General features: G+C 36.9%; 1 protein-coding gene across 7 annotated transcripts in view; it reads left to right on the forward strand.

The window, feature by feature from the left end:
* Positions 1 to 16869, forward strand: part of BCKDHB (branched chain keto acid dehydrogenase E1 subunit beta) — a 229740-nt gene that overhangs the window by 146904 nt on the left and 65967 nt on the right. For 4 of the 7 annotated variants that reach the window (XR_011522536.1, XM_008516296.2, XM_008516297.2 and 1 more), the window contains one exon: positions 14266 to 14352. The exons of the other annotated variants lie outside the window; for them this stretch is intronic. Coding sequence is in view for 3 of the 4 variants with exons in the window: in XM_008516296.2 (XP_008514518.2) it covers positions 14266 to 14352 (87 nt within the window). In the remaining variant the exon portion in view is untranslated. The remainder of the gene's footprint in view (positions 1 to 14265; positions 14353 to 16869) is intronic. 7 annotated transcript variants of the gene reach the window in all.

The raw sequence follows: 16869 nt of genomic DNA on the forward strand, positions 1-16869 counted from the left end.
CTGTGGGACTGGGGAGCAATAATATTGAAGGTTACATTACTCTTCTACCCCCATGGAGGTTGCCTGGTTTCATTTGAAGCTGTAGTTTAAAATATGAACTTCAAATAGGATGGATAAAAAAGTGTGAAAAAAGATGTGCACATAAACACAAGCACACATATTTTATAGGTCATACTTTTTTTTAATAGATGTGAGAAATGATTATTTTTCTTTAAGACAAAGATTTATTAGAGTGATTTCTTATATGTTCTTTAGGGCTATGGATAGTCAAAAGAATAATAAAACCCTAATTTGTTTCCTTAATTTATTGAGAATAATCATAACATTAATCACCATAAGAACTAAAGGAGTGGTATATAATAATTTCAAAAACATCCATGTATGTGCTTAATAGAAATTAGTTTGTGACTAGTAAAGGCCAGAACCCAATCTGAGCATTGTTTGTCAATCTAGTTAAGATGTGTCGAGTAGGGGTTGGTGACCTGTGGAGGATGGCAGTAGTGATGGTGAGGCAATGAACGTCCATCACCCTGAGCCACATCCTGATTCTGTGAGGAGAAGTTCACAGTCTTATCCTCATCATTTTGATCTGCATTTCCCAGCTCTTTCTCTGTGTGGGTCCTGGAATAAACCTGATTATTTTCATGGTGCCACCTTCATTCTCTTCCACTTTAACATGGTTGTGGTGGTGTCTGTGCTTCCTCTTCATACCTGTTCTTTGTGGCAAAGACAGACATACCAGCTTTGGACATCACTCTCACTGCTCTTGGCTGGCCCAGCTCCCAGTACTGATGGCCAAAGTTAGCAGTTGACATTTTCAAAAACCAGTGGGGAGTGGCCAGCCCAGTGGCGGAGTGGTTGAGTTCCCAATGTTCCGCTTTGGTGGCCTGGGGTTTGCCAGCCTGGATCCCGGGTGCGGACCTATGCATCCATTTATCAAGCCATGCTGTGGTGGCATCTCATGTATAAAGTAGAGGAAGATGGGCACGGATGTTAGCTCAGGGCCAGTCTTCCTCGGCAAAAAGAGGAGGATTGGCAGCAGATGTTAGCTCAGGACTAATCTTACTCCAAAAAACCCCCCCAAAAAACAAAACTAGTGGGGAGGGTTGTGTATGTGGGGGGGGGGGGTTTAAAAAACAATTCTATAGATTCCCTTTTATGTAAGAAAATTTTCTAGGAAATTATATTTTTGATAGACTTATTAAAACTTATTTTAATCCATAAAAATGCGTCTCATCTATTGCAGATATTCTTGGTACAATATTTCTCCTATGTAAGACAAAAAATAATTGGCAAACTGATTTTCCCTCTATCACTAGCGTATAAAAACGTTGGTGGGCTCCTGGTGAGCACTCGAAGGACACTGAGGATGCTTCAGCAGACAGTGTTACCAGGTGCGGGTGGGGCAGTGTTTCAGAGCTAGAGGCTGCTTTTTTCCTGCACATTTCAAATGTCCAATGCTGTAATTGGCCAGTTATGATGTCATTTTGGAACATACAGCAGGACTACTGAAAACTTAAAGTTACATGTTATCTTGGATAGCTTATTGTTTTCCTGGGTTTTAGAAACACGTGGTGAAGCAGCGGCTCAGATGTCTTTCTTTTGAAAGCCTGGGTCTGCTCTGCTAAATGTAACGTTCAACAACATGGATGTTTATACTGGTAAATATCCGCAAGATGTCTGGGAAGGCCAGAATGGAAGGCTGCCTAATTCAGTGTATAATTTTGTGGGTAAAGATAACATGGCAGAAAGTGCATCTTGACATTTGAAAAGAAGTGTCGTTTCACCAAAAAGATGTTTCCTTAAAGTGTAGGTTGCAAATTCTTGGGAAGAATCCAGCCTGGAGACATATTTTGCTTGGCTTTCACAGTATTTTTTTTTTTTTTTTTTAATGAGTTTGACCACCTAAGTTGGAGGGAGTTCTTGGTTGTCCACACTACCCGCCACTTGTTATTGCCTCAGCTGCACACAGTGCTTCCGAGTCCTGGAACATTTGTGTCCCTTCTAAGGGAAGATCTGTGGGCAGTCTCTGATTCCTGTGCCTTATCCTTTAAGTTTCTCAGACTGAGAAAAGAAGCCTCCTTTCCTTCCTCCTAGTCCTTGCCCCTCTTGGCTCCAGTCCCAGTTCAGGCAACAGCAGACCCCAGGCGGACTTCAGGAAAGGAAAATGGAAGGAGAGGGCGAGGAAGGGCTGTCTGTGCCCTTCTAGCAGTGGTCCTTGGCTGTCTGAGGGGAGAGGGAACCTGGGGAAAGCCTCCTCACTGCCATGCTGTGGCCAGGGGAGGAGGAGAAAAGACACCTCTTGTTACTCATCTTGCCTTCCTGCCTGCTCGCTTCTTGCTCCTGAATTTTTCTGACACTTGCAGCAGAGGCCAATTTATCCATGCTCATTCATTCAGCGTGTAGTTTCAGTCGTTCAGTCTGCTGACTGTGGAGCACTATACTGGACAGCGGACGGCAGTCGGGAAGATACACAGATCCCCAGCCTACCACTCTTGGGTTGCAGCCTCCTCTGGAGATCCCAGGGTATAACCTCGGAGAGCAGGGAGAGACTAAATTGAGGCAAACCACTCCAGATTGACAGGTGACAGTTTTAATTAGCAAGGGAACTTGCTTATAAGGCTTGTCTTGAGTGGCTGCAAGATATGCAGATTTATGCACCTCCCTACTAGAATCTTAAAAACTTATATAGAGGCTTTAACTGGACTGAGTTATGTACACAGGAGGCCTTAACTGGGTTTGGTCACACACCCAGTCCAGATAGTCTCATCACTGCATTCCTATCTCAAGGCTGTGTCCTTGGGGCAGCTTCCGGGAATGGGGAACGCAAGCAGGGCACACATTCCAAAGACAGGGGAGGGGAAAGGAGCCTCCAATTGCCCAGGTCCAACTTGAGGGTCAACTGGCAGTCACGTCTTCTTGACCTCCAACAATCACCACTGTGGGTTTGAGTTTTATTAGTGTGGTGTTAGTTCCCACGTGAGACTTTCACATCTCATCTGAATCCTTCTTCACCCAGTCTTATGGTCTCCCTAGATTTTTTAGTCTTACCTCTTGGAGGTTAGATCTTATACTCTCTTAAGAATACACGATAGTTGCTGAACACTTTCATCTGGATCTTGAATAGATCATTTTCAGAGGCTTGCTTTTCCTTTGCGTGATCAGAATAGTTTTAAGCATTTTCTTTTCAGCAGGTTCTGTAGTTTACTCTGTTTTGCTTCCTGTACTCATCTTTGAATAGGGTGATATCATTTTGTCCAGACTCATTTGCCAATAAGCAGACTGTGGGGGTTCACTTTGATCCTGCTCTGTTTGTTTGCTGGGAGAATCCCCTTCTCAAATTTCCAAGCCCAAGGGTTGGCCGTGCAGCTCCTAGGCTGATCATCCAGGCCAGGAGCTCTGCTTACAGGTCAGACTGCTCCTACGCTGCCAGCCATTGACCTGCTTCTCTGCCATTCTGAACAAGAAGTTACACACTCAGGGGCCTGAGGAAATTAGGCAGATGGAACAAAATCATTGAAGCCCTTGGTTTTAGGCAGTATGCAGCATAAGGTAGCTGTGGAAGGCATTTAAATGCAATATTTCTAAAGTGCTTTGCCCTTTTAAACAGAATTTGCCCATGAGCTAAATATGGTATTTGAGTCTTTAATGTGAGACCCTGGTTCTAAAATAGTGTTTTAAAAATTTTTTGACTCAGTACACACACATGATTATTTTAAAGCAGAAGTCCAATATTTTACATCTTTTGGATTCTCAGTTAGAACTGAGATTGCTTATTCTAGAAATCTGAACATTTATTAGCTGTTGACACATATATTCCCCAAATGTTTTTCAAAAGATTCATACCAGTTTACATTGCATAGGAAATGTAAGAAAGATATTACTGTACCCTTTCCAGAATTTAAATTTAAATTATTTTCTGACTTTAATGGATGAGGTGCTGTTTTATTCTTATCTTTTAAAACTATTAGAATGATGGAACATTTTCATTGGTTAGTAGTGATATTTTATCTTTTATAATAATTTTTATTCATAAGTAATTTAGCAAAAAGACCAATTTAGGATAAGATAGGTTAAGCAAAAAGTCTTCTTAGAGCCCTCCTCAAAAAATGACTTTATCATTTACAATCTAAGTTATTATAGATGTGTCACTTTTTGTGGTATAATGGCCATAATTACCTTACTCTATTGTATTAGTCTTTGTCAATAAAAAAAGTTGCAGAATAGAGAATTGTAAATCAAATAGGAATGGATTATTAATATTTTTTTGGTTTACAGGGAAAGAAAATTTCAGAGTTCTTTCCTTGAAAATAAAGTAGGGCTTAAATCTAGATATAAATTGATTTTTAAGTATTGAATTACATTTCTGGACAAGTATTATTATTGCATTTTTAACTTCTCACTAATATTCTATTAGCAATGAATTTTGATACTATAATACTAGACCTCGAGAGTTCTGTGCCTCTGTGCCCTCAGCTTCTCTATCAAATAATCAATGAATGTTTTGTAGTCAGATATTTCCATTTGTACTATAGGGATTTTTTTGCCCTGAATTCACCTGTCCTGTAATTTCTCCCCATGATCTTTGTTTTAATGAAAATAGGAAATTTATGTACTTTATTTCTCTCTGCGCCATCTTAGTTGTATATAGTCAAAAATATATGTGTAGCTTTTGCTAGAAACATTCTTTGAGTTTTACTATACCACTTTTTTTGAGTCATAAAAAAGACCCAAAAGATTTTAAGCCTTGCCCTTGTATTATGATCTACACATGATTTTTGTTTCGTAATGGACTAAAAATCCATTTACTCCAACATAATTGGACCAGGTTTTAGAAAATAAAGGCATTTATCCATGGTGATACAGAAGTGTAGCAGTGTTTATACTTTTGATCATTCCTCAGAGAAGTATTACCTTGGTAGACAACCAACTGGCTTTAGGGCAAATTGTACCCTTGATATGTGCTTAAAACAGCAGTGTAGAATGCAGCTGGCTGACAGCTTGGTTTTGGTTTGGGTCACCTTCTGATTATTCACGGGATGCTGGGAGCATGGGGGATGATGTCAGTTTCTACCCTTTAGAAGTCTTATGATGGCCAGACATAGTATGTCCCTCTGTTGTCAACACTTGAGAAAAGTTTGCCAAATGGAGACTTTTGAATAGAAAAGGAGAGGATATTAAGAATTGTTGTTGGTTTTAAGAAGAGAAAAATTCATTTTTTCAATGTTATTTTAGAAAAGACCTTAGGAGTTGAAATTTACAATTCTAAGAAAACTTTTTTTGTTTTAACGAAAACAACTTGATTTTTACTTTCGGTATTCTGCCTTAACAATCTTTAAATTAGTTTATTTCTTGTAAATCTTTAAGTTAGTTTACTTCTTGTATTGTGGCAACTCATATCACAGCCCTTTAGGAACCTGGGTTAATTCATGTTTGTTTCACATGTGAGCATGGGCACATGTGAATGGCTCAAGAAATTGTTTTCGACATGAACCAATGACCTTTGGAATTCATGCAACTTTAAAAGTTAGTTGGGAGATTGCATATAACACTCAGGATGATGAAGGTGATTTTCTTTTGTGCCAGTGTTGCAAACTTTCTTAGTTGACATTATTCTATCTCCTAATTACCGGCAAAGTATGGAGCAAAGATCCGAGGCTCAGAAGGTTCTAGAGTATGTAACTCCATTGTTTCTTGGGCAGTGGACTACAGCTGTTTTTACTGTTTATAAGTTATCTTTGTGATTCTCGTTAGCTGATTTACCACTGAAGATTTTTCAGGAGAGGAGTGCTGTTATAGATAATCAATCTGGCAAAGGATCTGTTGGACATTAGTGACCTTAGGAAAAATGTCCTTGTGTCTGTTTCAGAATGGAGGATAGTGAGGAAACCAGATATGATGCTTTTTCAGGAAAGAGGACATGATGAACAATTGAGTTTTATTATATATTTTTCCACATGAAATATCGTATTCTGAAAAGATTTTATTTCCAGTCCCAAAAGGGATCAATTTAAGAAATTTGATGTACTAATCACTTTAAAACACTATCTGTATCAACAACAAAAATCAAACAGCCTGAGTAAAAAATTAAAAAGAAAAAGAGTAAAACATCACTAATCATTAAACATCACTAATCATTAGGGAAATACGCATCAAAACCACAGTGAAATACCACCCTACACCCATTAGGATGGCTTCTATCAAAAAAACAGAAAATAGCAAGTGTTGGTGAAGATGTAGAGAAATTGGAACCCCTGTATGTTGGTGGTGGGAATGTAAAATAGTGCATCTGCTGTGGAAACCGGTATGGTTATTCCTAAAAAAATTAGACATAGTATTACCATGTGATCAGCAATTCCACTTCTAGGTTTATATCTAAGAGAAGTGAAAGCAGAGACTCAAACAAATATTTGTGCAATTTGTTCATAGCAGCATTATTCACAATAGCCAAAAGGTGGAAGTGATCCAAGTCTCTGAGAGATGAATGGATAAACAAAATTCAGTCTGTACATACAATGGAATATTATTCAGCCTAAGGAGAGAAATTTTGTCACATGCTACAACATGGATGACCCTTGAAGACATGATGCTAAGTGAAATAAGCCAATCACAAAAGGACAGATATTCTATGATTTTACTGATAGGAGGTTGTAGAGTAGACAAACTCATAGAGACAGAAAGTAGAATGGTGGTTACCAGGGGCAGGGGTGGGGGAGGAATGGGGAGTTAGTGTTTAATTGGGACAGGTTTCACTTGGGGAAGATGAAAAAGTTCTGGAGATGTATGGCAGTGTTGGTTATACAGCAGTGTGAATATGCTTAATGCCACAGAACTGTACAGTTAAAAATGGTTAGAATGGTAAAACAAACAAAACCATGTTTATGGAATTTTTCAGTCAGCCCGTAATTATAACGTAGATGCTAAACTGGGTACGTGAGTTATCTGTGAATTATCAACCCCTTCCCCCAACACACAATATGTATGTAATACCACGGTAACAAAATAATGTTACTTGAAGGAAGATAAACTGCCTGAGTTAACGAATAATAGATGGAGTGGAATGGTTCTGCCAGTGGTCTTTGCTGTTGGGTCAGGTCCTAGATTTGCCAAGTAGTGTGTAGTAGCTATTGTACTCTCACTTTTTCATTTATTACAAGAATATAAGCATATTTACAGTAAGGTTTTAGTTATGTGGTACTTCTGAATGCTTCCTGCTGTTGCAAACTCCAAGGGAAAAGCCTGGCAGAGCTCGGGATGATTCTAAGAAGATGTAGAAGATAAAGCGGGCTGATTGTGTTTCCACAGTACAGCTTGGCTTCTTTAACAGTTTTTAACAATTTTCTGAAATTCTACAACATGGAAATCAAGAATATTAATATCCAAATGATGTGTTATAATTTCTTCTATTCATAAAAAGAAATGGATAAGAGTTGAAGTGGAGACTGAGTACAAGTTTATGAGAATATTTAAAATCCTGCTGAAATATGATAGGGCATGATAAGAATGCAGATACAAAACCAGCTTAAGAAGTGGCTTCTTCAATCTTTGAAAAATTGTTTTGGCACACAAAAAAATTATTTTGATACTTGTAGGTGGTTATGCTTTACTTGATGTTTGAACGAATGGGGAAAATGAAAAAGAACTTTTAAGACATTTATTTACATAATTACCCGTGTTTAACTACTTATGTAATACATGTCCACCAGTCCAGTACAATGCTTTTATCATGATGGTAACATGACCTTTTGTCAATAGGAAAAGAAAATTTATGTTCAGTAGCGAGAAAAGAAAATGTTCAGTACCAAGGAAAGAAAACGTTCTGCATATTTGTTGCAATCATGCATTTAAAAAAAGGTGTACATAAAAACAGAAACATACCCTGTATCGCTAACTCCTTGTTCTAAAACCAATCTGGAGTAAGAAAAATAAGTGGAAAATCTGGCCCAGGGTGGCCCTCTATCAGAAGTAGAGCAATGAGTAGAGCTGATTTTTTTTTAGGACTTCCCTTTAATGCCTTTTATGGCGCTATCACTCCCTGCTATGAGCTTAAAGGTATCACAGAATTGGAGGCTTGTTAGTGATTCATTTAAATCACTGTCATGCTTTTTTTAAAAAAATCAATATGAAGATTTATTCAGCATCCATATCCACAACCATATATTAGTATTGTGGAGGTAGAGGATACTTGGTACTTTCTGAATTTTGTGTCTGCTGGAGGAGACAGTATAGACCCCTGCCTCCCGTGAAAAAGAATACTTTCCAAAACACAAAACAAAGGTGCTTAGGTACTTTTTCAAGCTGTCTTTTAAAATAGTATATTCATTCGTCCCAAAATGATAAAATGAGCATAATTTACTCAATTTATTGCATATTTGTCTATGCTATGTTCTGCAATAGACACAAATAGAAATGAGTCCCCATTTTCAAATTTGTGGTTGGAAGGGGTAGTGAGACAGACGTACACAGGGCTAGCCTGCGAGGTAGACTGCTAGTGTTCCTAAGAGAGGTGTAGCAGTGGCTGCTGCCTTGACCCGAGTACTTCAGGCTTGTCCTGGCACCCTGGCTTTAGGTTTCATAGAATATCCTTGCATTGTCGGCTACCTCACATTCTCTTAGGAAAGGGTCATAGAATATATATAAATGACGAGAAAAGAAGGAAGAAGATACCACGGGGTTTAAAATAAGGGAAAACCTAGCTGGTTGGGGGGACCAAGGAGGAGGGGTTGTATGAGATGGGTCTGGAGGGAGGGAGAGAATGTCTGCCGATTTGGGGAAGGAAGTCGGGGCAGGAAAGCATAGGTCACATTGCCAGAGTGGCGAGAGGCCTGACGTGACTGGAGCCTGGAGGGGCTGTAGGGAAACGAGCTCGAAAGGTACAGTTGATTGACAGAAACATGTTCAGCTGACACTTTTTGAAGTAGCGTTCAGAAAGATGTCCACTTTAAAGTTGTGCAAAAGTGGTTTTTCCTAGGTTCTTCAGTGTTTCAGCTCTGCTGATATGAATAATTCAGGCAAGAACGTACTAGTGAGGATGTCTGAAATTTTCCCAGGCAGTCTGTGCCTTTGTCAGTATTATTTGCTCGTTCTTCTCCTGTGTTGACTTTACTCGGTTCTCTATGCTCTGCTGGCTCCCTTACCTTTTTTTTCCACATGTGTAATAAAGCTCTGAGGACTTAGTTTTTCTCAGTTTATACCACCTTCCTATAATTCCAAAGTATTTGTAACCCCGTCACTAATATCCTGGCCAAAATGGACTTTTCCGAACTTTATCTGGAGTTCACGACTGTTGTTTCTCTTTTCGCATCGGTATTTCTCCAGGGCAATATTAGCCCACGGTCTGATTGTGTATCAAGGTCATGCTGATTAATAATAGTTACTAGGCATATATTAATACATTTGTTAGCCTGTGGTCAGTTGTGAGGTTTTCCTGGCTAACGTTTCAAATGCGTTTGGCTACTAAGCAAGAAAACATTTCAAAAACTGAATTAATTTGCAATGATATTTGAAGCTAATCAAAAACATGTCCTTAATGATTCTAGATTATATAAACAATTATTGATTAATATGTTGTTGATGAATGAAACACAGGTGTGTGATTTTACTATTGCTTCTGCTTATGTGTATTTATAATCAGATTTGATTTAAACATCAAGGATTTGATGTTTCTTTTACTTCTCATTAGCTTTATATTCAGATAGAAAATGTTAAAAGGGGTATCAACTACCAGTCCTCCTTGTCTTATCAGCAGTCGGAATAGGCTGCTGAACTTGGTGTTGATCAAGTTGAATTGCTCTGGAGGGAGGAAATCTTGCTATAGATTCTGAGTAAGAAATAAAAAAGTGTTCTTGCTTTTTGACTGTCGGTGTTGCACTTTTAGGCGTGTGCAAGCTGAATGGTCTGCCTGTCTGCATCATTTTCTCCTGGAATGACAGCTTAACCCTTTTCCTGGTTGGATTGTGTTAAAATCTTTAAAGGCTACATTCACTAAAACATATGTCCAATGTTTGGGCAGCCAAAATCTGTGCACTCATTTTAATGGAGTATAACTTAGCAACTTGGCTATTACCACAGATATCTTATTGTTAAAGCTACATTAAAATATCCTCAATTTGGAGTCTATTTCATATTTAAATTGTTCTGGGATGTGCTGAAGTATACTTTCACACTATGTTAAAAATGGACTCTGCTCAGAAAGCAATAGCTTAAGTAACCAAGGACGTGCTTAAAATTATTTTAATAGATTTTTACCTAACTTTTCTTGAGTGGACCGTAGTCAGAGCATTGTACGGGGCATCCTGCATGGCTAACTCGAAGTTATGGCCATTAGTAATGATGTCTGGGCAATGGGGAAAAGTCATGGAGTAGCCAAACCAGGGGACAAGATATCTTCAAGGTTCCATTGGCACTGGGGTATCGTGGTCTGTCTGTTGTTGGCAATGTCATCCTGTGTTTGCTGTTGATTTTGACAACTCCTCTTATGCTAGGATGCTGCTGATTCCCTGGGGAGGGGATGATTAACTGAAAGAGTGAGAATCCGTGGAGAAATCCTGGACAGACCAGTGCTGACGGACTTAACAGCCACAGGCTGTTTTCCTCCTAGCCTTTCAGAATTGTTTAAGTTTTCTTGACAAATCTTCTCAATCCCTTGTAGGGAACAAAACCTTTTTGTTTTGTGGTAAGATGACACAGAGAACAGTTATTCACAGTCCTTGTCTTTAATTGGCTCAGCTTTCCCTGGTGCCATTTGTCCCTCTAGTTCGCTGGTGCTCCATCTGCCGAAGGCCGGAATCCTGGAGCCGGGCTTAGTGGCAAGAAGTGGAAGAAGCAGATTCTGGAAAATCCAGCCTTACGTGATCTTTCTTGGCTTTGATAGCTTCAGCTTTCATATTGAAAAGTTGTATAAACCCTTAAAAATTGTTTTCAAGTGGAGAAATACATTTATCTCAGAAGAAAACTTGAAAGCTTTAAAAATTATTTTCTTCTAAAGAAAACGAATTTTAAAGTATTATTAGTATTTATATCTATAGTTATTTATTTTAAAATGGTTAACAGCTATTTCCATCGAAAAGCACCATATTAATTTTTACTAAGTATGTCAAAATGCTGAATTTGGCTAGGAAAATTTCCTGGCAGTTGTATATCATTGTGTCTAAATGTATGAAAATTAAATGCCTGTTAAAGTTGACAAAAAAATGTAGTTTAATCAGAATATCTAATTGAATCACAAAGAATAGAAAGAGTAACACTCTCTTCAATTTTGCAGATTCCTAAGAATCTCATTATCATAATATTAGGTATTAATAATTTCCAAGATAGCATAGAAAAGAAGCAATCTTCAGAAATTTTGGTGAATTAAAATTGTGAATGATAAAAAGCACATACCATGTTGAATTTGTATTATAGCTTACAAAATCATTGAACTATATTTATAGACTAAATCTTTAATAATGTATGCTAATTCTTTGAGGTTGTGACTTTGAAAATATCAGTGTTACTTCCAAATTTGGGCATTTTTCAGAATTTTGGTGTAACTTGATTTTATACATTTTAATGCTTTTCAAATAGAGGATTTTAATCAAGAAGAAAAAAGAAACAGAGACTTTCCAAATTAAATGAAATAATCAATGTAAAATGCTCAGCTCAGAGCCCGACACATAGCAAGTCCTGTGACAATCAGTTTGTTTATAATTATGATCCTTATTTCTGACTCCTATCTTCCTGCCACACTGTTTCTCTCTTACTGCTTTGTATACTGACAATTTCCGTAAACTCACAGCATTATTACTTTTCATTGTGTCTACCCTCTAGCTCTTGGTGTTTTAGAAATTTCTGGAATTATTTCCATAACAGTCAGCGTAACTCCTGACCCAAGAACACCTGTTGAGATAACACACATACAGCGGTGTTGAAGAACTTCACCTTCTCTGACACCAGTAGCTTATCTCCTATTTTATCTAGGATCCAACAGCTTGAGGGTCAAGAGATGATTTGGATGTGACCCTGACGGACAGCAGAGCATACAGAGACTGGCATGGGAAGGCTGACTCCCTGTGTCATTACTGTCCCTATTTGCTGCTGGAGTTTGGGACCTCAGGGTTCCTTTGTATCTGAAGCTAGTCCTCAGATACCACAGAAAACATTGTTATGTGTTTTGAGGAGATTATGACTGCAACGTAACATGTATTTGTTACCTTCAGCATTAATTCAAGGGCTTTCCCTTTATTTTTATTTTAGACTTATTGAGAATACTTGCAATAATGTAAAAGTACTTTTAAAAAGTTTTGATAGTTTGGAATGAATCCTTTGAGACTGTTTATGTGCACTTGTCAGCTCAATATATATAGCTACCTGTATTGGTGTTCCCACTGCTGTGGTGGTGGTTTTTCCACAAAAATGAGATTATCTTGTTCTGCAACTTGCTTATTTTACCAATTAACTATGGGCATCATTCTATGTCCCCAGTCTTTTTCATGGCTGTGTAATACTCTACTGTATTGATGTATCTTGGTTTATTTAGCCTTTCTTCTGGCTGAAGGATGCTCAGAGGCTCTCTGGATTTCATCTGCTTACACATCGTGTTGCATGAACTCCGAGAGCTGGAAGCTTTGTGCTGGGGACATCTGTGCCTAGTTATTCCACTACACTTTACAGGCTATAGGAAGCCTAGGATGTTTGCCCTGGTTGCTTATTGGCCTTCTGGGACCATTCTGAAGGTCGTCATTTGATCTTGGATAGGCCTCAGCTCAGATAAAAAGGACCAGTTCTGTTGTGTTGTGTTTTAAGGTAACAGCAGCATTTTTATAGACGTTTCTCATTTCTACCCACTAGAAACTTAAGATGCACTCTCTAGCTGGGATGGATTTCGGTTATGTCATCCTGAGACATTTTTATGTTGGCAGAGCGTGGAGTTTCAGAGCCATGAGAAAGGTCTGATTGTCAAATCTGTTTTTTTAATTGATGGTCCTTAAAGTCAAGGCACCTTTTTAGAGAGTACTTTGAGAATATATTTGTTTTTTCGTGATTGTGGAATATTTGTGTATCCTTATATTTCTAACCAGGTACATTGAAATTTAATCTGTGACATTCACAATTGGCATAATTAATCACAGTCATAAAATCTAAATACCAGTATTCCATCGTTAGCATTTTATTGGGGTGGGGATGGTATTCATTAAGGTGTTCATAAAATTTTATGTTCTTCAGTCACTATTTACTTGGTAGATACGATACGGTAACTTATTTTTGTCATGGCTACTGGCCATATTGTGGCGTTTAACATCTCTTGGCTGAAACTGCTGCATGCTTTTAAAATTCTCAATCTAATTGCCTAGAATGAAGGAAATCTTTTCATTTATATACATGCTTTTGCTTGGAAGATTTCATATTCATAAAATAGTAATGTAGAATTTAAGGAGAGTGACATCAAATTATTAGAAATGTACAGGGGAAATTGCCGCTTCTCTTTGGTAATATGGTAATTGTTCAACATATTTTCAGCAATAACTTGTTGATTTTAGTATTTTTTACCTTCCAACACAGCTGGCATCCCACTGTGATAGCATAGCTGTACTTTTTGATTTAGTATTGTACCGAATATATCATGCACAGTGTGAACACCCACGCTGAGCCAGTATTGAGAATATGTCCTTATTGTTCATGACATTTTCTGTGTTAAGTGGAGTTGTGCTCGTTAACCAGATTTTAGCGCTCATGAACGAAGAGGGTTGTAACTCTGTGACTTTTGCAATGATTCCTCCTGCAGGTTTCCTGGAATATCTCGTTGCCTGAGCTTTTCCTTTGCTACAACTTTTACATGCTGTTTTTGTGTTTTCCTTCTCCATACAGCACTATTTCGTAAGACTAATTGTGTATGTACAAATATATTCCAAAATGAACAAAAAAGCACTTTCATTCTTAAGGTTGAAGAAAAAAATGATGTTGAAATTTGAAAATGTGAGATACAGTAATTCAGTATATAGCACAAAACTATTTTAGAGTACTGGGAATGCATTTTTAATGACATGCATGGAATTATGTCTCATTTTTCTTTTGTGCTAGAATTATAAATTATATTGAAAAATTTTTTGAAATTCAAGAAACAAGTGACTGTCCAGTTGAAAGGGAGTTGTAATTTAGTTGGCATGAAATTGAATTACTAACTTTTAGTTATTTACTGAATTTAAATAATTTTTATTACTTAAAGCTATCATCATATACTTGAAATACGTATTCTCTTCAACATCACTTTTTCCTTTTCTCTTTCAGTCTGTGATCAAAACAGGGCGACTGCTGGTCAGTCACGAGGCTCCCTTGACGGGCGGCTTTGCTTCCGAGATCAGCTCGACCGTTCAGGTGGAGTAACTTTTTGGCACTGGTTTTAACATCTGTGTAACTGCACGTGTCTATTCCAAGAAAAAAATTACTTATCACAGTATGTAAAAGTATGCACTTTTTGGAAATGCATATTTTCCCTTTGACACTGCTTCACTATCTGCTAGTTAATGGTCTAATTACAGCTTCTAGAAAAGAAATCTTGAAATAATAAAAACTAAAAATTCCTTTATAGGAAGAAGAAAGTTTGAAATGAGCTTAATAAACTAGCATTGGTTATGTTTGCTAGGATAACAGGGAAAAAACTTTTAAATTTGAATGCGATATTTCTCTTTTGATAAAACTTAAGCTTATTACGAAATGTGTTGATTAGAAAATTGATCTTAGATTTTGATAGCCTTCACCTTACAAAAAATGAATCTGTCAAAAGTCAGTAATTTAAATTCAGTAAATAATTTCAAGATCAGTAATTTATTTTAATTAATAAATTATTTTAATCAGATTAGGTTATGCCGTTGGCAATGCTTTAGCAATGGTTTAAAAACTTACCTTTTTAAAAAGTGTTCAGTTAAGATGCTGCATATCAGGAAAAAATCCTATAACCTTTTTATGGAGGATTTTTACTTAAGACTTTTATTCACATTTATATCACAGATATAAATAAGATGATTTAAATGTTTCATGTGTCCTCATTTTTTTAATTAAACATTAAATAACTATTTTAAATGGAAAGTATATGCATTTAAACTCAGAATATCTTTGCAGTTTCCATATATTTTACTTCTCTTTGCTGGTATTAAGGTTATTCTATTGTTAAGATACATATAAATTGAGAATTCCTTTAAGATTATGTGGTTTAAAAGCTTGATATAAAATTATGATAGAAGAATACAGATGTTTTTATTTTTAAACTTTTGACCAGTAAACAATAAAATATCCTTAAATGCAAATTGACATTATATTTTAAAATTAGAAAAAGGAAATTTAAACATAAATGTTTCTAAAACTAGATCAACATGATCCATAATTCTAGTAAAAAACAAAATTATACTGTTATGTTTATGTGTTATATATTGTCACTATCAAAATTAAGAAAAACAAATATTTGAGTTTTGTAGATTTATTTTTCTATTTAATCTATAAATTAAAATTTTAAACATACTGCTTATCATCATATAACATGACTACCTGGTATTTATTGTGCATTTTATTCAGTAAGTAGCATAATGTACTAACTTTGTGAAAAATGGGGGCTGTGAGAATGAATCGCTCTAACACCAAGATGCTCTTTCAAGTCAGAGGCAAAACTGGAAAAAGAAACTGGAAGTTCTGACTCCTGGTTAATATGTGGTCCACTGACCCGTTGAGACTGGTCGTGACTGTTGCTGATGGAACCTTCATCCGACAGCCTTGTTTTGCCCACTTGAGTGCCATCTTACTATCATCTCACAAATTTCGTTTGCATTTAAATGTAAAAGAAAAACTAGTAGGACATAGATTTAGAGATGATAACTCGTCTTGGGAAGTCTGCTTTCTCTAAGTGTGCTTTCTAAGTTTGGTCTCGATAAATTATTAGTAAGCTGCAGTAGAAGGTAACATAGGTTTCAGACTGGAAAGGAATAAGAAAGATTATCTAATCTAGTGTCTGTTGGTCTTGAATGATATGTGGACTTGTGTTAACAGAAAAATCTCTCTCAGGCCCCAAGAATACATCTGTGAATTCCAGTTTGAGGAACATCACATTATGAGTTAAACACAGTCACTATAAAAAGCTAACACTAACACGATCATAAACACTGTATCAAAATCAGATCCTGAAACTGTGTGATAATAACTGGTATATCCCGATTTAAAAAGGCAGTGGCAGATTTGGGACTAGGGCAGGAGTCTCGAGTAAACGTTGAGTGCGTGCATGTGCATTCTTTATTCAAAGTACCCCTCACCCCCGACCCCAAGAGGAAGGTAGAAGTTTTGGATTCATTATAAAATGTTCTTTATTTTCCATGTTAAAATCTTTCAACCAACTAACTAAAAAATGAATTAAGGCAATAATGTAAAATTTGTAGAGGGATCTGCATTTGATATTTTGGGGAATTAGAATTTGTATTTATTATTATGAGGATGAATTTTAAAATATTCACAGCTGTCTTTGCTTAATTCAAATTTTATTTGCACAACTGGGAAGTGTGGAAAATGAATTTTAGTAAAATATGATCAACATAGTATCCCCAAACATTTGCTGGTTGTGGCTTTTATGTATTTATAAGGGAGGGGAAAAAAGTTAGACACCTTGAGAGATTTGTTTTCTTTTTTGGTAATAATGTTTGCATATAATTTATAGTAATGTGGATAATAAAATCTACTTTTTGGTACCGTTGTTTCATGTACATATTCAACTAAATGTGGTGTTCTATACTGAGCATCTTCTTTAGGGAAGCCTGTGTCCCTGTTCTAAGTGAGACCTGTATCGGCTTACTCGTGCCTTGGGTTCTTTAAAATGAAATCACTTAAGTGTGAGGTGCAACCGCTTTCACCACT

Source organism: Equus przewalskii, chromosome 9 (genome assembly GCF_037783145.1).
Source record: "Equus przewalskii isolate Varuska chromosome 9, EquPr2, whole genome shotgun sequence".
NCBI classification, from domain to species: domain Eukaryota; kingdom Metazoa; phylum Chordata; class Mammalia; order Perissodactyla; family Equidae; genus Equus; species Equus przewalskii.